Here is a 23,655-nt window from a genome sequence, read left to right as displayed (position 1 = left end):
TGTCGCACGTACAAAGAGCCCATCGCTGAGGTGTAATTATAACTCTTCCCGCTACGCCCACTAATCAGTGGCGTATTCAGCCTTACTACTTATTAACGGGCCTCTCCCGCCCCTTTATCAGTACAGTGTTGCCAGGGCAGAGGTTTCCCCTTAAATAAATAGATCTCACTCTCGGCTACAAGTATCTCTTTTCTCTAGTCTCTAGTCAGATTTCTAGGTTAGAATAATAACATAATATTTTTTTATAAAATGTTATAAAGATATATGTAAGTATTTATTTTATGTTAATAAATGTCATTAAACTTCAGACAAAATGTGTAGATTATGTAACATTTGATTACCTAGGCCATTAATATAAACTAACTAAACAACAATAAAGAATATACAAGTTAAACCGTCTCCTTTTAGGGAGCCGGTAAAAAAAATCGTAATAATAAAAAGCTACTTTGTTTAATCTAGCAACATTAACAGACCAATATATTTTTAACGAAGCGAGACTAACACAGTAAAATATAAAATATATTTGGACCACGATTTATTTGGTATAAAAGTATACTACCTAATAAAGTAATAATAATTATATACTTTTATATCTCTTGCCTCTTGATAGAGTCTTGGTAATCACATCAGTTTAATTAGGCATACAAAAAATAAATAGCATGTCTAGAGTAGTAGAGGCAAGAAATATCACCAGTCTCATTTGGGCTGCATTTGCACCATTTTGACATTTAAAGTATGAAATTGACACAAACGGCTTAATTTTTTCACGAAGATTTTTCTGACAATTTTTTCATGGCATGTCTTCAGTTTTGTAAAAATCTTTAAAAACTCTCAAAACAATAAAACAACACAAATGACGAAACGTTTAAGATCAGAAATATAACGATCGCGATAAATCTCTATAATTTAAATGGTCTAAACTACTCAGATGAGTCTAATTTAGGCAATCATAAAGTAGACGATCAATAAATATTATGTGATCCAAAAGCATTTAGTGTTTGAAAGCTGCGTGGGCCTCAACTGTTACAATACGGTCATCAGTTGTCCAAATAAATATCAATAGGATATCAAATCATTCATACACCTACCACTGCACTGATGTAGATCCAAAAATAAAGGATACATTTTGATACATAAGTAATACTGTTTGATAGCGACCGTCTTTAGTAGATCTAACGCCTCCGTGGTTTAGTGGTATAGAGCGCGGCTCTTGACTCGGAGGTCGTAGGTTCGATTCCCGCGTTGGAAACATGTTATTTCCAAGTTTGGTTAGGACAATGCATGCTGATCACCCGATTGTCTGACAAGTAAGATGATCCATGCGTCGGATGGGCAGGTAGAAAGTCGGTCCTGCGCCTGATCTCTCGCCGGTCGTGTCGGTCTTCCGGCCCACTGGGTTACGAGAGTAAAGGAATTGAGAGTGCTCTTGTGTACTGCGCACACACTTGGGCACTATAAAATTACTCCTACGTAGCTGGCCTGGTTTCAATGAAACCAGCCACCGTCACCGAAACCGGTGTGGGAGCTATTATATTAGTAGATCTAACCATAAAATTTTATGCTTTTAGGTATGGTAAGTCGAGGCAAAAGCGTGGTCACTTGAAAATCTCACTTTAGTTTACGTACTTAGTAACTATTTAAATAATCTATGCTTTAGTGTTGTTTGGGACTATTTTAAACTATTTTTTTCTGTCGAACGTAACCTACCAAAATCCTAGTGGCTAGTTTTGAAGACTTTGCTTTATTACACCACCTACAAAAAGCCGACGATTCCATCCTCTTCGTTTCTGGTGCTTAATTAATCTAGTAGTTATTGTTTTTTTTTAAGAAATAGCGCGGGTATGTGAACTAGATACGCCCCGAGGATAATATCTCAATGGGGCATTAGCATAACAAAGGGACTAGCGACTGCGCCTTAATTGTTATCCTTTATAGCTGGTATATCACCGCCAGGTCTTGTCTTCGATATTGATTTATTGTTTTGATTATATACCACTGCTTGATTTCAACTTTTGGTTGTATAGATACCTAGTAGACAGTTTTATTAGAAGGAAAGAACTTTTAAAATTCTGAAGTGTCGTTTAAGAGATTCTCCAACGCAATGAAACACAAAAATGGCCGGCTTATATTCTAAAAAAACTTACCTAGGTACGTTAGGTAAGTGGACATACCTTTGGCCTCCCTTATTCTCTGCTACAACGTACTTATGTTAGAGAGGGTTTTGACCACAGTATTACAGTGGTTTTGACACAATACGTGTATGCAGGTCTAAAAACAGTCGATGTGAGGGTACTGGGTAGTATACACTGTCAAAACAACCATAAGCCTTGGACTACAACAGTTTATCTATCAATAACAATTGTTTTCTCCAAATCTGTCCAGTCATAAGATTGTTGTTTGTGATAGCGAGTGTAACAGTGACCCGCGATAATATTCGCGTACGAGATGACCCCGTATGTGGGGCACGCCTGACGCCGCCCACGCAACGCCCGGACTATATGGCAAGATTTATGGAAAGGGTTTTTTACAATATCTACCTACAAGTTTGTAGTGTGTGTCTCATCTCCCTCCTATGCAAGTTAGGCTAAGTAAATAGTTAGTAAGTTCATTCAATAAAGGTCAACCGCGACGAACAGATCTTTTAATTAAACTCCCTAAGTCTGCACATTGCAATTTTGGGTTTAAAAATTTTAAGTGCTCTCATAATATAATCTAAAATTATTTCTAATTATTATATTTGAGGTACAGGTACAGTAGAATTTAGCACAGGCGTTTTATAACCTATCTGGGGCATCCACTGTGCGTCTTACCCGAAGTTTTCTGTTATTTACAACATACAATAAAAACTTGGATTGATTTGGTGCAGCCTGCAGGGTTTCTGGACTTTCACGATTTATGATATAAGTACAAAGAATAAAGAAAAGAGCGAAGTTTGTTCTAAAAGTAGGCATCGGACTTGCGTTCCTTTAGTATTATTGTGTTTGCCTATGTGCTACGTTCCTGTTCTACCTATCAAATTTACTTCATTGTATTAAAAAAATACGGACAAAACTGTAACATCTGATAATAAAAACAAACATGTGTGTATATTTTAATCGTCAAAAGCGATATTCACCATTTAACCTCTAGTTCATGAATCAAAACTTCGATTTCACGCATAATCAAGCCCATACTCAAGTTATTGATAAGTCAGGATCTGCCACTTCTATTTTAAGTCCTATCTCGTGGTGTTAGGGTTCAAGTTGAGTATTTCCGTTTGATCCTGTGACGTATGTTTATTTTTACCCGACTGTGATGTGGAGAAAGTTCGTTTGGTGCTATTCAGGTATGTTTAGTCAGGAATCTCTTTTATGTGGTGATAAGCCTTTGAGTTAGAAAAATATACAGGGCCCGGATGGTTGCGGTTTTTGAAGTAGTTATTGTAAGTCTTTAGAAGTCAAGACTCGAGAAAAGAATTGTATTCTAGTGACTTTACGTTGCCGCGTTGTCTCATGTCTGCAACTTACTTGTTCAATAGTCCTTATATACCTGCATTGCGCGGAAACCGAGATTCTTTTTGAGCCTCTACTACTAGTTACTACTTACTACTTGTACTATTATCTATTCTGTGCTACTACTTATTTCTACTCTGTATGCTTTCCCAGATCTGGGGGCACGGCAGTGCCCCAGATGCAGCCCTTATTGGATGTGGTACTTAGCTATGATAGCTGGCGTTATCGACATAATAAGACAGAAGCTCATAGATGTTGGTTGGAGTTTACTTAAATGTTTAACTTTGTTTATTTTTTACTTGCTCTACATTATACAGTTTTTCCAGCTACTACTGAGCTAGAATTTGTTATGATCAATCCTACTGGAATGTGGAAGTACATAATATTATGTACAATAGCTGCGGAGTCCACAAATTATTTATTAATAAGTACATAACAGTAAGGAAGAGCGGTGGGCGGCGGTCGTTCTGACTCACAACGACGTACAGATTTCATAATCAATTGTTTAATATACAACATATATTATATACTGGGATTACTAGGAGCTTCTTTAGGTTTACTGTCTAACAGAAGTTAGGTAGCTGCTAGGCGTTACTTATGGGATAGGAGTTAGGCTACCCCCGAAATGCTATAAGAAATTAGTTACCTACAATCTACATTGTAATCTTTAATTTAGCTACTCTACCGAGGACCTACGTTAATATAAATTCTAAACTTGTCACATGTTTTTCGATTTACTTTCAATTAATAAATTTAGCCAGAAATTCTTTATACTTACTAGTTTTTTTTTTCAAAATGGCACATGCAGCATGAAGTGCAACAGTGTAGGGTCAACAGCCCTCTTATCATTTCGGCACGGATTCCCTGACCGCGTTATATCATGCTCCGTGTGTCAGGGAGTGTTGTCAGTGTCTAAAAGATCATCTCTTTTTCATTGGTATTAAAACTAATGATAGTTACAAGAGATCATAACCTTAACGTAACTTTTGTGACCGCTCCAGAGCCTTGATGTAATACCTCTTCTACACGTAGGGAAATGAAGGGTAGTCGTGATTGAACAATAGTTAAAAACAAATAGATATGCTTCTCTTTAACGTAAACTAAACAAAAATTAAAACATGATCAATATGAGCAATCAAATGGTAGACTCCAATTGAATCTCAAGCGACAAATATCAATGTGTTGCTACACTAATTGATCAATGTTTGTAATAAATGTCCAGACGAGAAAAAATGTATTTAAATTAGAAATAAGTGATTCAAGAGTACTGAAGATTTATAGGCGATAGATATGTTGTGAAAAAACGAACAAACAAATTGATTAACTATAGTTTATAGCCTATTGAAGTTCAAGCTCTATGTCTACCTAAAGCGTGAAGCTAAACGTCTGAAGCGAAAAACTCTATGTCTACTCTATCTATACAGCTCTATGTCTACCGTAGCTTTCGACATAGGTCAACCTGAAGTTTATCTATAAGCTCATCCTAAAAGAACCTACTGTGATTTACACCCTTTGCTTAGGAAGTTGTTAGTAGTCTTACCAATAGCCGATCCCGACAACTCAGGCTTCCAGATCAAAATTGTCAGTTCTTTTCAAACCGGAAGTTATTTACTTGACTAATAAAAGTTATACAAGGTGTTATAATACTCAGTGATATTACTTTAGGGTGCGTATGTGTCCCCTGTATGGTTCCCCATACAGGGGACACAGACGCACTCGTGACGCTGAGGCGCTTGCCCATACAAAAGTGACAAAAAATTGGTCTTTCAGAGCTGCTTCTTTTACAGAGCTACACTCTACAGTATAGACTCTATTCTATAACATGGTGATGAACAAAGCTAATGAGTATCATGTTTCAGGGTGATGGTGGCGCGATGAGGCTGCTGGTCGCGCTCGCGCTGGTGGCGGCGCTGCTGACGGCGGTGGCGGGTGAGCCGCGCCAGCCGACCCAGCGGCCCAGACCCTGGCGAGGAGCCAGGACGCTCGCCGACCGCCAGCAGACGCAGTTTGTGGGGTAAGTAGAGGTTAATGATGATAAATAATTGATAGCTAATATCGTTCGATAAATATAGATACAACTAATAATTATTTTCAGAGTTCATACCGAAAATTCTATTATTAAAATAGTTTAAATAATATTATGGTACTTATTAAAAAATCTGAGGTGCTAATTAGTTAGGATAACTTTCAAGGATATAGAGACGTTTTGTTTTCATAATAACTTCCTCCAGGCAAGTAAAATTAAGGGCAGGCAATTTAAATAAAACATAATAAGCTTTTCGCACAATTCTAAATTCTGAAAGCTTTTTTTTTAAATCCGTTCAACTTTCAAGCCTTATAATTTACCATCGAAGTTTCTACAAGACTTCTTATGACATTGGCATAAGCCATAAACAAAATATAGAGATAGTATAGCTCTGAACTTTATAGAAATTAGAATAAGCCATAAGGAAAACGACCTATCATTACCTACACCAGCGCCAACGTGAGAGAATCCGGAGTCCTATCTCGCCGCCATCGCGCTGTGGGATGAATACTGAAAAGTAGACACTGCGTTCTCAATCATATTACCAGAATAACACCTTTAATCCAAAGACTTATAGGCTATTGGAATAAACTCCGAGGCAAAATAACTTTGAACGGCTTAGGTACGCATAGTTTTTGTTGCATTGTCAATTGGTGTTCGGTCATCAACAGATCCTGTGGTATTCTTGGATCCTTTCAAAGAGGGAATAAGGTCTAAAATTGATCTTGAAACTTTTTTGCTAAGTTGCCTAAGTGAAGTTATAAGCAGTAGGTAAGTAAGATCTGCAATACTAATGAAAGAGGTACCAAATGACAAGTCCTTTTGTAGCCGTATGATATTAAATTAAACATGATCTTCTAAAAGAATTGTGTTTATTATAGGGATATAACATACATGATAGTACATTTATCTTAAGGATATTAAGATGTTATAATCCCGAACAATTCACGATTCAAGCGCAAGTTGAGGGGAATATCTCGTTTGTAAATAACGAAAGCTTTGACGAGTCTTCCACGTACTTACATTTTTTCAGTCTTCTTCACATTAGGTAATCAAATAAAAAATGTCGGTGTGGTTAAAGCCTTGAAATAACCAGTGGCTTTGACCTCTGGCAATTGTTCTAGGAGCATCTCCCAAAATACTCAGCCCGTGAAAACAAAGCTGTAGTATCACCTTACAGTGTTACTCGAGATCACAGAGAACTGAGAAGCCACCGTTTTAGAGTCTGGCTTTGTCAAAAAGTCGAAAATACAACTTCAAACTATAACTCGATTACAACGAGCCTACTAGATGTTGCTCGTGATTTTATTAATTATTGTTGTTCGCGGACACCGCTCATTTTTTATGATTGATAGAAGGGGGATCGTCAAGCGACTTATCCGCTGGTGGTTAGGGCTTACCATCGGAATCTAGTCTGATCTTACCATCTTATCTAACTCTCGTTACTTAGTCGTTAATTTCATGGAAGAACTGAAAAAATGTCTATTTTACTATCTCTATTTTTGTGTTCTATTTTAACGCCATGACTGATCCCAATTCCCAAATTATCCGATTTTATGACCCGGCCCTCGGGTAACTCTACATTTTGCGTGTCTGAGGTGTTTAACTTCTGATTCTTACTATTGGTGTATGTAATCCTGCTAATGAATGAATTAAGGTTGATGTAACACAAACTGAAACGCCAATAATTGTCACAGTTGCCCAAAATTGGAGTAAGGTCGATGTTAGTGGGGCACGTTAAGTAGCTTAAGTAGCATAGCTAACGGTTTTACATGCTCTTTACTACATTATGGAATTACACGCTGCTAACCCTGGGAACCTCATGTTAGTCTTCATTAATTCATAACTTCATAATCATACTTATGGCAATGTTGGTTATACAGTGTGTAACAAAAACAAGTGATAATACTTTAGGGTGTGTACGTGTTCCTTATAGAGAGTTAACTGTTAAAGTAGCAGCTCTGAAAGACGAAATTTTTTTTTTCACTTTTGCATGGGCAAGGGCCCGAGCGTCACGAGTTTCCCCATACAAAAGTGAAAATTTTTTTTGGTCTTTTAGCGCTGATACTTTCACAGTGAACTCTCTACAAGGAACACGTACACACCCTAAAGTATTATCACTTATTTTTGTTACACCCTGTAGAGCGAAAGTAGACAAAAAATTGTGTTTTTTGTATGGGAGCTTAAGTAAGTATTTACTTTATTTTAATTTTATTATTCAATGATTTTTTTTATTTCATTAATAATTTTAAAGTACAAATATAATTAAGGATTTTGTGAAAATTCCAAGTGCCTAGCTGTTACCATTATTGATATTTGATTACGAGCTAAAAAGGCCAAAAAATCACGTTTCTTGTATCGGAGCCCTCCTTAAATATTAACTTTATTTTATTTTTAGTATTTGTTGTTATAGCGGCAACAGATATACGTAATCTGTGAAAATTTCAGAAGTCTAGCTATAGCTGTTCTTGAGTTACAGCCTGGAGACAGACAGACAGACGGACAAACAACGAAGTCTTAGTAATAGTTACGCCAGTATTATAGTACTCTGTGGTAATAGGGTCCCGTTTTTACCCTTTGGATGCGGAACCCTAATAATAATGTTTTAAAAAGATTAAACCGACTTCAAGTTATACGTAATTAAAGAATTAAAATCTCAAAAACTACTGAACCGATTTTGATGAAACTTGCAGTTTAGTTGAACAATACTTAGTACAACAAAAAAAGAATCACTTAAATCGGACTTGTAGTTTCGGAGATATCCGTTCACAAACCTAAAAAAATACATACATATATAATACATGTACAATGTACATCTTTATACAGGATGCAATTAAACCTACCTGCCAAATTTTTTTTGGGGCTTAGGTATCATTAGGTGAGTCCATTCAACCGAAAAAATTAGGGTGTTAATTTTTTTACAATAACATATTTTATCAAAAAAAAAAACGATGCACAATGGTCACTTCATAAGTTAATAATAATTACGATATTGCGACCGAGACGAGATGTACTAGACATCGCGCCGCACAGATATCCAGTCGAGACCGGTTATGCGTAGGGGTAAAGCGGGGGTGACGCGCGGGGTGGGCGGCGGGAGGCCCGCCGCCCGCCGCGCGCCGGTCGCCGGCGACCGTTTAGTACCACGTGTCTGTTACAATGTACCCTAACCACGATCGAGTGTTATGAAATGTGGAGGCATAGGTGGAGGTGCTACATTTTAAGTGGCGAAAGTTTACGCGAAACCCAGAGACTGTACGAGCAAGAAAGCGTTCCTCGTCTTCGTAACAGCTGATTGATGATTCTCGAATGCAGCAGCTGTACCCTGAATCTGAATCGCGAGACAATTTATGACTCGGATTATGGACAGTTCGCACTTCGCAACACCTGCACACGCCTAGCCAGCCTCGAAGACATGCCTCTGACGAGGTTAAAAGTGACAAAGTTGTGCTTAACAAACTTTTAAAGTCTTAAAGACAATGTGCAAAACGCGCTAGACTCTGCTTAGAGCAAAACGGATTGCAGTTTGAACTCGTTTGAACTATGCTAAGTGTAGACAAGATGGAAGTAAATAAGATTTAGAGGTGGGTTGTTTTGATTTTTATTTTTTAATTAGTTGTACTGTGTACATAAGTTAATTGAATTTTTTAAATACGCCTAAATGCAAAGGATGTGGTTTAGATTTATTATAAATTTCTAAAGTGCTTATTTTTTGTAATTAAAAAGTTGTAATTTTCGATTCTTTTGATGTGTATCAATTAATTTTATTCTAAACATACCTGTCTACGTCCTTTACATTTGACGGTCCTAAGTTCGTCAAAGTATGAAGGGAAAATTCGCAACTTATGATAATAACAAGAATGCAGTGACGGATTAGCCCTTAATCAAATTAAGCAATTGCCTAGGGCATCACGTCTGAGGGGGCACCAGAAGAGTAAAGGTTCAGAGACCGATTCTAGTTGAGATACGGATAGGGGGGCCCACAGGCATGGATTGCTTAGGGCATCAAGTAGTCTTAATCCGTCACTGCAAGAATGTCAATGGAAGGGCGGGGCGGGGCTGGGCCGCGCATGTGTCCATATTTTGTGGTGTTTGGTAGGATAACTTTCGGAGGCTATTTCTCAAAATTTTAGTACTGAGTGATTATAAAAGAAGAAATACGTGTATTTTTATTTTTAACTAGGATCAATATATCCAAATTTGGCAGGAAGGTTAAATTGCACTCTGTATATAAAACTCAAAGGTGACTAACTGATTGACATAGTGATCTATCAACGCACAGCCCAAACCACTGGACAGATTGGGCTGAAATTTGGCATGCAGATAGATGTTATGACGTAGGCATCCGCTAAGAAAGGATTTTGATAAATTCCAAGCCCAAGGGGTTTAAATAGGGGATGAAAGTTTGTATATAATAATACTTCTTAACGCGAGCGAAGCCGCGGGCAAAAGCTCGTACATACATATAATAATAATAGCTCCCACACCGGTTTCGGTGATGGTGGCCGGTTTCATTGAAACCAGGCCAGCTACGCAGGAGTAATTTTATAGTGCCCAAGTGTGTGCGCAGTACACAAGAGCACTATCTATTCCTACTCTCATAACCCAGTGGGACGGAATACCGACACGACTGGCGAGAGATCAGGTGCAGGACCGACATTTTACATGCCCATCCGACACATAGATCATCTTACTTGTCAGACAGCCTGCATTGTCCTAACTCCTAACCAAACTTGGAAATAACATTTTTCTAACGCGGGAATCGAACCCACGACCTCCGAGTCAAGAGCCTCGCTCTATACCACTAGACTACGGAGGCGTACATACATACACGTTTGTTTGCACATTTGTTCAGAAGCTCAGAAGCTGCTATAAATTAGCAATTCTGTTTTCCCGCCTTTTTCCTTTTTTTTAGGTTTAAAAAAAAAGACAAAGGTAGAGATTTATAATAGTCATAAATATTTTCTGAATCGTTTTCATAATCATCCAGTCCAATGTGTAAAAAGCGAAAGTCATTAGTCTATTTTTTTAGCTGAGTGCTGACTTATTACTAATAAGTCAGCAATTGCTGAATCAACTGACTTGACTAATAAGTTATTAGTCAAGTCAGTTGATTCAGCAAAGTACAAAAACTTGTATATTAATTTTTATTTTGCTTTAAAAAAACAATTTAAAAAGTTGATATGTCATGAAACTTATTCGGATTGGTCAAAAATTGACATTGACATTAAATCGAAGAAGAAAAAGAAGTTCAGATTTCAAATTTTTATATTTTGCTAAAGTTCGAACCACAAAGTTATCTACAATAGATTTATTTATGAATAAAATAATAGAGAAGCATACAAAATACATAATATATGAAACGATGTGTAAATTGCGGCTTACGTATAATTTCCATGAGGCGATACTTTTTATCAGAGGAAAGGGAAAAGTTTTTGGAGAGAGTAAAGAAATGGATGCATCCGCGCGATGTAAGTAGCCCCCAAACTTGAATAAAAATGTTGAAAAAAAAGCCCAAAAACAAGGATTTAGGACTTATACAATGCCTTCACCGTCTTTAACCTAATATGAGGGTACTAGGTTGTCTGAGAACATAAGAATATTAGTACTTAGTAATGTTCTGTGATTATGATTAGTTATAGCATATGAGGTAGCCAGTAGTTACAATTTAGAAAGCAATTTATTCGAGACTTGTACGCTGCAGATAATGTTCACTTTCGGAACTTGCTTCATATAAAAAGTAAAGTATTTTTTGTTTGAGGACAAAATTTTAAATTTTAGTAAGCCAGAAACAATCAATGATAACCTATTTAAACATTGGTTCAGCTATACCAGCACAAAAACATTCAGGACTTCGTACATTACTGTTGAAAATGCGACCAAGGGACAGCAATAAAATAAAAATTTAAAACAGCAAGAATACCTTCCGAGAGGCTTTATATGGGAACATAATGTTCCATAGCATTTTGAAAAAAAATCACAAGAGAAAAGGCTGTTAATAAGAATACACATTTAACCAGTTACTTTTAATTTATAAGTTTATTTTGTATGTAATAGAAACTGTAACAAGTTTGAAATTTGTAATTCTGAATGATCTAAATTATTTTTTTTAATTACCATTAGTTGATATTAATATCAAAGCACCTTTTTTAAATAGAGCTTTTATTAAACACTTTTCATAATGCCTATTGCTTTGCCTGACTATATTCCCATTTTGAAAAGGACTGCCATTTTTATAAAACAAATACTCTTTCTTAATTGTTGCTCTACAAACTTATCTCCTTCAAAAAAGTATATTGTGAATGTTTTTTTTTGTTGAAAAACTTGTTAAAAGAAGTATTTTCTATCCTTTTTAGTGTTGTGTAGTAACTATGTACATTTATATGTACAAGTAACTGTCATAATTTCTCTTTGTCTTTCTGTCCATGTATAATGTTATTATTTTTTCTGACTTGTATCGTTGGTTGTTAATTAAAGATATACTTTGACAAAATTAGTTTATTGTAACTTTCTTGTGTGAACAAAGAGTATGGAAAAGTGAATGGACAAAATAATGAAGCAAATACATAAAATATTAATAATTTGGAAGGTATTTGACATATTATTTGGTCGGTAGTTAGAAATGTTAGCGTGCCGGTGGTTGTAAATTTAATATTTATCATATTGTAGCTATTTAGTAACTGAAGGCACCCGAACAATATTGTATTGTAAAATATCTAGAAACCCTCCTATAAGCCGTATCTCTTGGTTATTTTGCTAATACTGTTTTTAAAAATATAGTTCTTAACATCTGACCTAAAATCAACTTTTTTTACAGACCACATGTCTGCCGAAGTCGTAACAGCACGCATTGCTGTCCAGGATGGACTTCTAGACCTAATTCTATGCTATGTGTAGTCCGTAAGTACTCTAATTTATATTCATAGTTATAAAGCTAACTATCATAATATTATGTAGCAAATTCAATGAATCAAGTCAGGTAGGTATAAGGTAAGTTGACAAATTTAAGGTCGATTGTTTAATAATGTAAGCAAAGGCTCAGTCTTAGATTGTTGGTCTCTATGACTGGGAGAAGAGAGAGTAGTGCAGGTGCCCACGTGGGTATACAAGTGATTAGATGTCTTGTTATTTCTAGATTGTGATCAGATGGTAAAATATCGTTCATAATATGCGCCATGAGCCATTGCTGAGCGATCTTAAAGTTTGGCGTGTCCTATTTTTATGTTCTTCTTAATTTGAAAAGTGAAAGAGCTATTGCATTATTCATTTAAATATTAGGAATCACCTGTAGGTGTATCATAATAATTGTATTGGGACACTATTTTAAATGGTTTGTCACAGTAACACGCCATAATCGTAGATCCGCCTAAGATCCCTCATTAGTGGTGTAATAAGGCTGGAATTGCTTGCATCCGCGTTGCATCTGTACTTAGTGACCCAAGGTCTCAGATCTGACAAGGTATTCTTAGTTGTGGGACAGGTCAACACATACATAATGCTTTGGCTACACCTTTATGTATTGTACTATATTGGTGAGTTGATAAGGATGAACAATTAAACCTTTTAAAAAGGACAGTCTTTTTGACTATTTATTTCTAAAGGAAATCTTAAAATCTTATAGTCTAATAAAAATTTTAGTTAGACTTTGGTGTTTTTCCACTGGAGCTGCGTTGCAAGGAATGTGTTTATAAGAATGAATAGAACCTTCATTTGCCTCGCTAAGCACAGCGATCTATTTGATCTTAAAAACAGATTGGTTGCAATGCAGCGCCGACAGAGAGGAGTGGGCCACTGGCCACATCTGTATATTTCTAATGTCGGCACTACATATAGGCGAACGCTTTGGCCGACGCGTTGGCCGGCGCGCTGGCCCAATGTGTAGAACGGGTGTTCGCGCGTTGGCCGTTGGTATTTCGCCCGTTCTACACATTGGGCCAGCGCACTGGCCAACGCGTCGGCCAACGCGTTCGCCTATATGTAGTGCCGACATTAGACTAAGGTCATACATGTATGGGAAATGCGCTCTCTATCATAATATGCGCGTATTCTACTAACATTAAATCACATTTTCCAGCAATATGTCGACCGGACTGTGGGTCTCCGGGGTCGTGCGTGGCGCCCAACATGTGTCGGTGCGCGAGCGGCGTCGAAGCGCCATCTTGCGGCGGCGGCGGACTGTATCCTTACCCGGGTGAGTTCTATCATATTGGGTGTTTAACGCCTCCGCGGTTCAACGCTTTAGAGGGTGGCTCTTGACACGGCTGGCGCGGGTTCGATTCCCGCGTTGGAAACGTATAATTTCCAAGTTTGGTTGGGACAATGCATGCTGATCATCAGATAAGATGATCCATGCGTCGGATATGCATGTAGGTTCTGCGTCTTATCTCTCGCCAGTTGGATTAATGCTTAACAAATTACGCGAATTGCAAATACGTCTTAAGCAAAACGTCCACATCAAATTGTATGTAATAGCTACGCCATATACAGGAAAGGCTTGAAGTTTAAACTTTGTGCAGTTATTTGCTGTTAATATTTCTATAAGTAAACTTTGTACCACAAGGCATCATACAGTGGATTGAGTAGATAATATTATGTTGGCTAATTTAATTTCAAGTTGGAAAGCCTTTCAACAAAGATCAAAGACATGTTTATATTGCAGGTCGTCCGCGCGGCGGTTGCCGGCGCATCTGTATGAACGGCGGCACGTGCACCAACGGCACCTGCGCCTGCGCGCCCGGATGGAGCGGCGAGTTCTGTACTGAACGTGAGTATAAGTAATAAATATGGGTGACACTCGGGGACTGCCGCGGTTAAGCTATTGCATAGCAATTTTTATCAACTCATGCAATTATAATTCGCAAACGTCTAGTATGTACGCACACAAACACTGTGCCGAAGTCTGGTTGGAGTGGAATGTGTTCGTTGTTTTTCGTTACGGAATTTCTTAATTCGGTCGACGCGCTCAAAGCCCGTGATAAAAGCTATGCAATAGCTTAAAACTTTTACGTTAAACGTTTTTATTTTTACCTATTTTTTTTTTAAGTTACAGTACTCCCAATTAATAATGCGTATGGAAATCTTAGCTAATTGTCGTGATCGCGGAAACACCCGAATCTATAAAACTTGCATTTTGCACCTTGTTCAAAGGAAATAGAAGTAAATATCATATAGCCGGTGGCTGTCCGCTGTCGCCGGTCACCGGGAAGCCATCGCGGCGTTACCATGGTAACGTCCAAGCAACGTCAGGCGCCTCTACGTCGCTGCAAGCGCTGTTTTAAAGTTAAGTTTAAAACAGCGCTTGCAGCGACGTCTTCCGACGCTCGGGAAATACGACTGTTGCCGAAAAATTACGAAAATTTCTATACGCATTTTGGGAGCACTGTACAGACTTTTTATGTTAAAATGGTAGGTATGAGTCATGAGTCGTTATTGCAAAGTTCCCGTGACAGTTGTTTGCCACTTAGGGCGGATTCGACCAAACTGGAGTAAAATTTTACTCGAGTATAACTGTCTCCTAATCTAAGAGTAAGCTGGTTTTGCGTTTTTCCAACTTCTAATCCAAGAATGAGGTAATTACACGGGAGTAAATATTTACACTATTTTGGTGGAGTAAATATTAAACTGAGAATAGTTGCACAACAGGGTTCAACTGTCACGGTCGGTGTCATTGTGAACTATAATTGACATTTTATTTCATACTCTTCGAGTAACTTGGTAAAATGCTAACGATAATACCCTAGAGTAAATTAAAGGAGTAAAATTATTCTCATGATAGTTATACTCGTGTAACTTCAAGTTTGATCGAATCGGGCCTTACTATGTCAATGTTATCCTCGTATTATTTAAATGACAACTATTTCTCATCCACAGCCCTCTGTCATAATACAACTTCCATCCTTGTATCACTGTATTCATTCCAGCTATCTGTCGCGAGCCATGCCTGCACGGCGGGCGGTGCATCGCGCCGGACCGCTGCGTCTGCTTCCACGGCCTCTCCGGTACAAGATGCGAGATTGATCGACGAACAGGTAAATAGTCAAAGAGAACAATCCAGCGGGGTTAAAATGGTCGCTTAGTTGAATCATACAATGAATCATTTACGATTCATTTTTAAACTTCTCTTAACGTGCAATTCATTTAATGATTCTTAAAGCAATTCATTTGTTTGACATTTTTCTATGAAAAGTCGTAAAAATGGTCCAATAAATCCGAATTGCTTTTCTGTCAAATAGCAGAATCATCAAATGTTACTATAAACGTCATCTTTGATCTTAGAACTATTCATAAGTCGTAATACATTATAGAAATTGTTTAACTAAAGAAATTTAAAATTACAAAGTCGGTTTCAAAACTTTGAAGTTTGTATACAAACATGAGTAAAAAATGATGCCAGCATATAGCATGGCTTCATAACGTTATCGATTACTAGAAAAATTACCGTTACGTACCGTTATTTTTATAAGGGTAGCTTAACGATATTTTTAACGATATCTAGTAGGTAACATAACATTTAAATATAGTTTAAAAAAATGCCGTTATTATTACCGGTAAAAATATCGTTATTTTCTGGTATGCGATGTTGCCAGTTCGACGCGACACATTTCGTTAATATTTATACAAGTCTGTGGGTAACATTTTTAGATACCAATAGGTATAAAAATAACGTTATTAATACTGATATTTTTAACGGTAATTTTTGGTATGCAACGATGCCAGTTCGACGCGACACCTTCCGTTCATGTTAGTAGACACACGAAAACTTCACTCAAAGCCCAACTTCGAGCACCAACGTTTTTTCGCAAGATTTGTGCCAACCTACTTTTTAGGGTTCCGTAGTCAACAAGGAACCCTTATAGTTTCGGTCTGTTAGGCCGTCTGTCTGTCTGTATTAAATTTTACTGTGCCAGATGCGGACATCTATACTTACCGTCTTGTACCGCGTTTGAAATTACGCGCCATTCCACGCGGACACGGACATGTCATACTTGTTCTTATTTACAGCGAACACTGCACAGTGCACGCGGGTGTGCTCGTACTATTTATTTACGCGCAAGATTGTTGATTAATTTAATTATTCAGTGAACCGTGAGCCGAGACCCGTTTGCTCGTTTGCCCTTTTATTTCATAAAAAAAAATCGACATGACGCATATTTTAGGGTTCCGTAGGTTTGCAGGTCGTATAGGTCCTTGAAGGTTTGCAGGTCGTATAGGTCCGGAAATACTGCTGGTGACAGTTCGTTCCAGAGTTTTACAGTGCGCGGCAGAAAGTTATCAAACGAAACTATTAGAGCTGTTTCTTAAGTGTGGTAATACCTCAACTTAAGTGTTACAATCTCTTGATATCAAACTGATAATTACAGACCATCTTGAGTCACTGATAGTCGTATCAGCTAAAATTAGTATTGAGATTGAGTCTGAGAGCGATTTATTATTGTGGGGGCTTAGTCAAGACTCTAGATTAAGGCTACACTTTAGCGTGCAGGTTTGGTCCTAGGATGCGGTGAAAATAAGGGTATTTTCAGTTGAAATATCTTATCATTCAATAATAAGAAAAATATGTAACATTTTTAAATCGTTTCCCAGGCCCATGTTATACGGACACGCGCGGCGCTCTATGCACGGGCGCGTTAGAGGGCGTGGTCTGCACGAAGCAGCTGTGCTGCGCCACGGTGGGCGTGGCCTGGGGACACCCGTGCGAGCGCTGCGGGGACCTCGACTGCCCGCCCGGACATCTGAGGAACTTGGCCACCAAGGAGTGTCAGGTAGAGTAGATTGTGTGGTCCAGTGGTTCAGAGTTAGAGGGCGTGGTCTGCACGAAGCAGCTGTGCTGCGCCACGGTGGGCACTGAGCGTGGCCTGGGGACACCCGTGTCAGGTAGAGTAGAATGGTCCAGTGGTTAAGTGTTCTCGAAATTGCAGGTTTTAAAAAAATCAAACCCGCGAAACCCGCAATGTGCTAACTGTGTAAATATTTTTATTGTAGTTTTGTCACAGACTTTATATTTCCTGTTGTGAGTATTTAACGCCGGTTCTTCTCGCCGGGTTAGTTCTCTAATTACTGGTGGTAGGTCCCATGTAGAAGATGAGATGATGATGATGATCTAAAAGTGTTAGGATCTCTGGTGTTAGTATCTAACCTACTTAATTTTTTTTTCATATTAAGTATTTGCTTGCAGGACATAGACGAATGCCTGGCCGTCCCCGGTCTATGCGAGGGCGGGCGCTGCGTCAACTCCGTGGGGTCGTTCTCGTGCGAGTGCCCGCCCGGCCAGCGCCGACATCGCCTCACTAATAACTGTGAGGATATCGACGAGTGTGAAGATCCTGATATATGCCCGGTATGTATATACCTCACATTTGTATAATATTGTGTATATATATTTACGTGTGACCCGAAATCTGTCAAAATTAGTTTCTTTTGCGCCATGTAAATATGCGTTTGCTCTGTGACCTGTGTGCGAGTATGTCATATTGTATTGTGAAGACTAAGGGTCAATTCAGACCGCAACGCAATGCGTAGATGCATTTCTAAAATTGTACTGAATTTACAGATCTCAATTGCGTGAGACGCCTTGCAAATCTGTCAAATCCATAAAAATTTGGAAATGTACCTAAGCATTGCGTTGCGGTCTGAATTAACCTTTAGTTTCAGTTGTTTGGAATCGAATTCGCTACTATTATTTGCCACGACTGGCACTGTTTTTATGCATTAAATTTAAAGTTCATACATTTTTTGGGTAACCAATAACAAAGAATCGAATTTCGCACTGTTAAAAAGGAAAAAGTGCATATTACACGTTTATTACTTAAAATTCTACAATATGTATATTATTTTTATTGAATATGCTGCCTGAACTTTCCAATTAAGAAACACAATGAACTGGAAATTAACCAATTTTAATTTCATCAATATTTTACCAATATCGTCAATAGTCATACATAGATGCTAACTTTGAGTATTTATTTTCTGGAAAAGTCTGCTAAAGGGTTGATAGGGATTCTATCGGTGAGTTCTCCCTGGGTTTTTTGTTTCGCTAGAATATTTTCGAAATTTAAAAAGTGGAATATTTCCATGTCCGTAATCTTAACTATTTTATTTCATATTGTTTTCAGAATGGAAAATGCGTGAACACAGAAGGCGATTACTACTGCTTGTGCAACCCACACTTCATCCCGAGCCCTGACAAGAAGTTTTGTATTGGTAAATAACTAAATACTTTGATATTTATTGATAATATTGAGATTATAGCTTAAATATTCAAATTTGATAAAGTAATGCCTAGTTTCTGGGGGTTTTTTGACAGGAGAGACCACACTAAGCGACACTACGCTGCAGCGAAGCGACGCGTCACTTCACTTTCCATAGAACGGACGTTTTGTTTCACCTAGCGTCGCTGCTGCGTAGTGCGGCTTACCTCATACGATTACATACATAGAATATTTAGTCGTGCCGTGGCCCGTGTGGCTCCGTGCGGTTTAGTTACGCGTGGTCTTACCTTAAACCTTGTGGGGATAAGTGCGTGGCGGCCAAAGGAAGATCTTCCGACCGAGCGAGGTGTTATGCTCGGTCAGGCCGGAGCCCACGTGATACATTTCAGCGGTCGTATATATACCGACGCGCTCAGATAACTTCGATAGCGCGATGCAGGAATGTTAGGCGAATTGTGGGTACCGCCACATCACTCCCCCCCGAAGACCGGAGGTCGAATCTTGAAGTCTTGTCGCTAGAGTCGCCAGTGCCAGTGAGTTCCAGTGAGTCGGAACTGTTGCAGTGAGTCCCAGTGAGTCGGAACTGTAAGCTGCTGCACGGGATCCAGTGAGTCGGATAAGCTGCCGTGCGGGGCCGATGCTACTTGTTGACCAGGAGAGATGTGCTCAGCTTGCTGACCGATCGGTGTAGTGAGAAAGCCCGATGATGCCGATGCGGAGTCGCCCCCAGGCCGCGGTACGTTGCGGCTAGTGGACGATGTACCCGATGAGGCGATGCTGGCTGGCGCGGTGCGGAGGGCGGGGAGTGATGATGATGAAGGAGGCGTGTTCTGTCGAGGGTCACCAATGTGGGATAATATGCGTGGTGGCCACAAAGGAAGATCTTCCGACCGAGCGAGGTGGTATGCTCGGTCAGGCCTAAGCCCACGTGATACATTTCAGCTGTCGTATATATACCGACGCGCTCAGAAAACTTCGATAGCGCGATGCAGGAATGTTAGGCGAATTGTGGGTACCGCCACAACCTCTTTAATAATAATTTATTTATTTTAGGGTCAATTCAGACCGCAATGCGACGCGTAGGTGCATTTCTAAATTTGTATGGATTTGGCCGACTTCAATTGTGTGAGACGTCATGCAAGTCAATTCAATACAAAATATTCAGAAATGCATTTACATTTTACGTGTCACGTTGCGGTCTGAATTGACCCTCAGAAGGACACCAGCAGTACTAGACCTTCCTTAAAACTGTAATTTATTATACTGCAAATGAAAGCGGAATATTTCTCTAACATCACTTATTCTTTCACCAGACGGGCGCGTGAGCAGCTGCTTCACGTACGTGGGCGAGAGCGGCGAGTGCGGCGACCGGCTGCCGATGCCGCTGTCCAACCGCGACTGCTGCTGCGGGTACAACATGGGCCGCGCCTGGGGCGCCGACTGCGCGCCCTGCCCGCCGCGCGGCGCAGGTGTGTTACTGACCTTAATACCGGGACACAGAAGAAAAAACAGGCCCTATACACACAACTTGGTTACGGGTTTAAGGCAATAAATGTCAGAATTGTAAGCTTAAAATAAATAATCTCAAGTAGATAAGTGTATCGACCATAATACCAGGAGACAGGAGAAGCAAAATAATTACTGTTATTGGAAGGCAGGCAGTGACACAACACCGTCTTTATAACACATAATGTTTCTTCTGCTTCTTGTTTCAATTTCCGATTTTCGCTTTAATAAGAAACTATTTTGTTTGCTACGAAATATTTTGGATAGAATCAGATTTCTAAAGTTCGTCACAAAAGTTAAAGATTTATTTAGCTGATGAGAAGTCACCTCATGTGGTATCTTTCCCACTCCAAAAGCTTAATACTGTAACAATTTTCTCTACAGCGGAGTGGACGCACCTATGCGGCGGCGGCAGCATCCCGCCGAACTGGCGTCGCAACGACTCGAGCGGCCACGACTACGGCGGCGGCCTCGAGCCCGCGCAGCCGATAGCCAAGATCAACGAGTGCATGCTGCGGAACGGCATCTGTGGGCTCGGGAACTGCATTGATAAGGATATTGGGTATGTTATATGTTCATTATACAGTTGGATATGCCTTGTGACTTTTCAAGTGTGACTTGTAAATTGTCTTGCCAATATCAACGAATGTATGCTGCGAAATGGCATCTGTAGGCTAGGGAACTGCATTGACATGGTTATTGGGTTTGTAATGTTAGAGATCTTGGGCCTTATCGATGCGAATATACTAATAATTCCAGTGCATAAAAATAGTACACTGTTGGAAAAAAATATTCATTGGTGGATTAGCAGATAACGGACCTACGTCAGGTTTTGTCAGGTCAATTTTAGTTGTTATCTGTCGGTTGGGCTTGACAGAATAAATTTATTATTATTTGTTTCTTTAAAAACTTTTTTTATACCGTACTCTCAAGTGTATAGGCTATAGGCTAATTGTGTTTATCTAATTTCTTTTCTCCAGCTACCAATGTCAATGCTGGGACGGCGCGGAGGCGGCGGAACAGGACGGTAATCCGACCTGTATCGACATCGATGAGTGCGCGCTGCAGTACTGTCGGGGTGGGGAGTGTGTGAACAAGCCTGGTGGTTTTGAGTGCAGGTTTGTTTCTTTGTCAACGTCTATAACGTCGTCATCAAGTATCCAAATATTAGCATCTGAGTCGCGATTCTTAAGCCTCGAATATAGCTTAGATTTTAGACTACTTGAGAGAGCGTGTGTGCGAGTGTATCAATTTGCAAATGAATCGATATTCGAAGTATCAAAATCGGACCACGGATAGGATAATAACGAGGTTCTTTAGATCTTGATATGTCATTTAAATGCGTGTTGTTTTATAATATGTAACTTCCATCCCTTCTTCCTCGTCTGTCCTATATTTCAGACTTCTGATATTTCCCAAAAGATCTCTTTTTCGTCTCATTCGTGTTTAATTAATTTCAGACTGTTATTCTTAGTGCTTATAACTAATGTTATTATTTCAGATGTCCCCCCGGCTTCGATCCCGTGGAGAACGGACTACGATGCAGCGACAAAAACGAGTGCGAAATGACAAACGGCGGCATGTGTACCAACGGCGTCTGTACTTATACTGATGGAGGGTAAGTTTAAGACTTTCTATTTTTTGACGCATTTATATGATAATCCAGGCCTTCGTAAGATATTCTATCTATAGCTTAAACTGTAACATCATCTTAATTTCCCCAGCTACGTGTGCACGTGCAACCCCGGCTACGAGTCCACGGCGACCGGGCACGCGTGCCGGGACGTGGACGAGTGCGCGGACAACCCGCGAGTATGCCGGCGCGGGCGCTGCCGCAACACGCCCGGCGGGTACGAGTGCGCCTGCGAGCCCGGCTTCGCGCGCACCGCCGCCGGCTACTGCGCCGATGTAGACGAGTGTGCCGACAAGTCGCTCTGCCAGGTACGTGTGCCATACGACCCGGGCAAGAGTTGATAATGCAAATTGTGTGTGTAAGTGCGCAGATAAATCGCTCCGCCAGGTATATTGATAAATAAAGATATGCCGCGCCTACTTGGGTAGGTAGTGGGGAGAGTAGTAGTGGTCGCTCGACTTCGGTCTGACGATCACTGCTTCTATCATCCACAAGCCAGTCGAGTGGTAGTGCAGAGTGATACAGTATTCTGTGTTTAATTTACTCCTCCTACAAGAGTGTACAAATTGTACATACATTACCTGTGTTATTTGTCGTGTGATTGTGAGGTATTTTCTAACCTCACAATCACACGACTAGAACTGCTGTTTAAGTTTGGATTGACACCGAATATGATCGATATAACCTCAGAAATGTCAGATGCCTGAGACACAAGCTATGATGCCTTAAGAGAAAAAATAAGTCCTTCCAATACTATATCCATTTCCATACATATATTATCTCCATCAATACCTCAACTTTTATTCTTCCTCAGGGCGGTCGGTGCGTGAACAGCGAGGGTTCGTTCGTGTGCGTGTGCGAGGCGGGGTACCGCGCGGCGTCGCGGTCCGCGTGCGTCGACGTGGACGAGTGCGCTGAGCTGCGCATCTGCCGCAACGGCCGCTGCCGCAACTCGCCCGGCTCATTCCGCTGCGACTGCCTGCCCGGGTTCACGCTGAGCGCTGATGGACGGACGTGTCTAGGTATATCAGTTATCACCTTATTTGTTTTAAGCAGTGTTCTCATATTGTAATCATATAAAATAGATTTGGACTTTAAGGTGAGAACGCAACAGGCACAAGTACGCTGTAGCGGAACGACGATAGTTCTGAAGTACCGTGTTTCTCTCCGCTGTTGCTCGACACGGTCGCACGTTTGCGCGTGTAGCGATCTACAATAGGTCGCCGTGTGCTAGGGACCTTAGACGTCGCCGACCATAGACAAAGTGATAATGAAAGAGACTTAATTGATCTGTTACTGAGACTAAAGTTAATTAAACTTATGTATTTACATGTCTGTGTTGCTGTTTCAAAGTTTTTTGTGAAACAACTTGCCTTAAGCTTATTAATTATTATATATTTCAGTCACTTCAACATGTTAATATACTCAACTTTAATCTTGTATTTCAGATGAAGTTCAAGACTTATGTTACGAGAAATTCGAGGAGGGCCACTGCTCTGGGCCCGGTACTACCCCTGTCACCAGGTCGCAGTGCTGCTGCAGCTCTAGTAAAGGTAACAGTAATTTAGTACTTCAATTGTGTCTGCCTCGCTTTTTCTTTATACAAAAGTGGCATCTCTTTAATATTGGTTATCAATAGAACATAGAACGTTTAGAAAATTACATAATGATATTTTAACGAATATTTGCGTTTTCGGCACTAATAAATAGAAACACCAGCACATTTTCGTAAAGTATTGTAAGAACATTATATTTTCTTAAATTTTTTACAAGTAAAAACGGAGTAAGTAA

At 39.6% G+C, this 23,655-nt stretch overlaps 1 protein-coding gene across 2 annotated transcripts in view; it reads left to right on the top strand.

The window, feature by feature from the left end:
• The window catches only part of LOC121734053 (fibrillin-2-like), a 67,188-nt gene that overhangs the window by 14,170 nt on the left and 29,363 nt on the right, over positions 1 to 23,655 (top strand). For both annotated transcript variants that reach the window (XM_042124458.1, XM_042124457.1), the window contains exons 2-16: positions 5,351 to 5,505; positions 12,335 to 12,417; positions 13,592 to 13,708; positions 14,177 to 14,281; positions 15,438 to 15,545; positions 17,101 to 17,279; positions 17,693 to 17,854; positions 18,630 to 18,717; positions 20,039 to 20,194; positions 20,616 to 20,793; positions 21,212 to 21,349; positions 21,733 to 21,849; positions 21,956 to 22,172; positions 22,679 to 22,886; positions 23,313 to 23,417. In XM_042124458.1, coding sequence (XP_041980392.1) covers positions 5,351 to 5,505; positions 12,335 to 12,417; positions 13,592 to 13,708; positions 14,177 to 14,281; positions 15,438 to 15,545; positions 17,101 to 17,279; positions 17,693 to 17,854; positions 18,630 to 18,717; positions 20,039 to 20,194; positions 20,616 to 20,793; positions 21,212 to 21,349; positions 21,733 to 21,849; positions 21,956 to 22,172; positions 22,679 to 22,886; positions 23,313 to 23,417 — 2,116 coding nt within the window. The remainder of the gene's footprint in view (positions 1 to 5,350; positions 5,506 to 12,334; positions 12,418 to 13,591; positions 13,709 to 14,176; positions 14,282 to 15,437; positions 15,546 to 17,100; positions 17,280 to 17,692; positions 17,855 to 18,629; positions 18,718 to 20,038; positions 20,195 to 20,615; positions 20,794 to 21,211; positions 21,350 to 21,732; positions 21,850 to 21,955; positions 22,173 to 22,678; positions 22,887 to 23,312; positions 23,418 to 23,655) is intronic.

Source organism: Aricia agestis, chromosome 15 (genome assembly GCF_905147365.1).
Source record: "Aricia agestis chromosome 15, ilAriAges1.1, whole genome shotgun sequence".
Lineage (NCBI taxonomy): Eukaryota > Metazoa > Arthropoda > Insecta > Lepidoptera > Lycaenidae > Aricia > Aricia agestis.
Note: the sequence above shows the minus strand (reverse complement) of the source record. Positions and strands in the feature narration are given on the sequence as shown.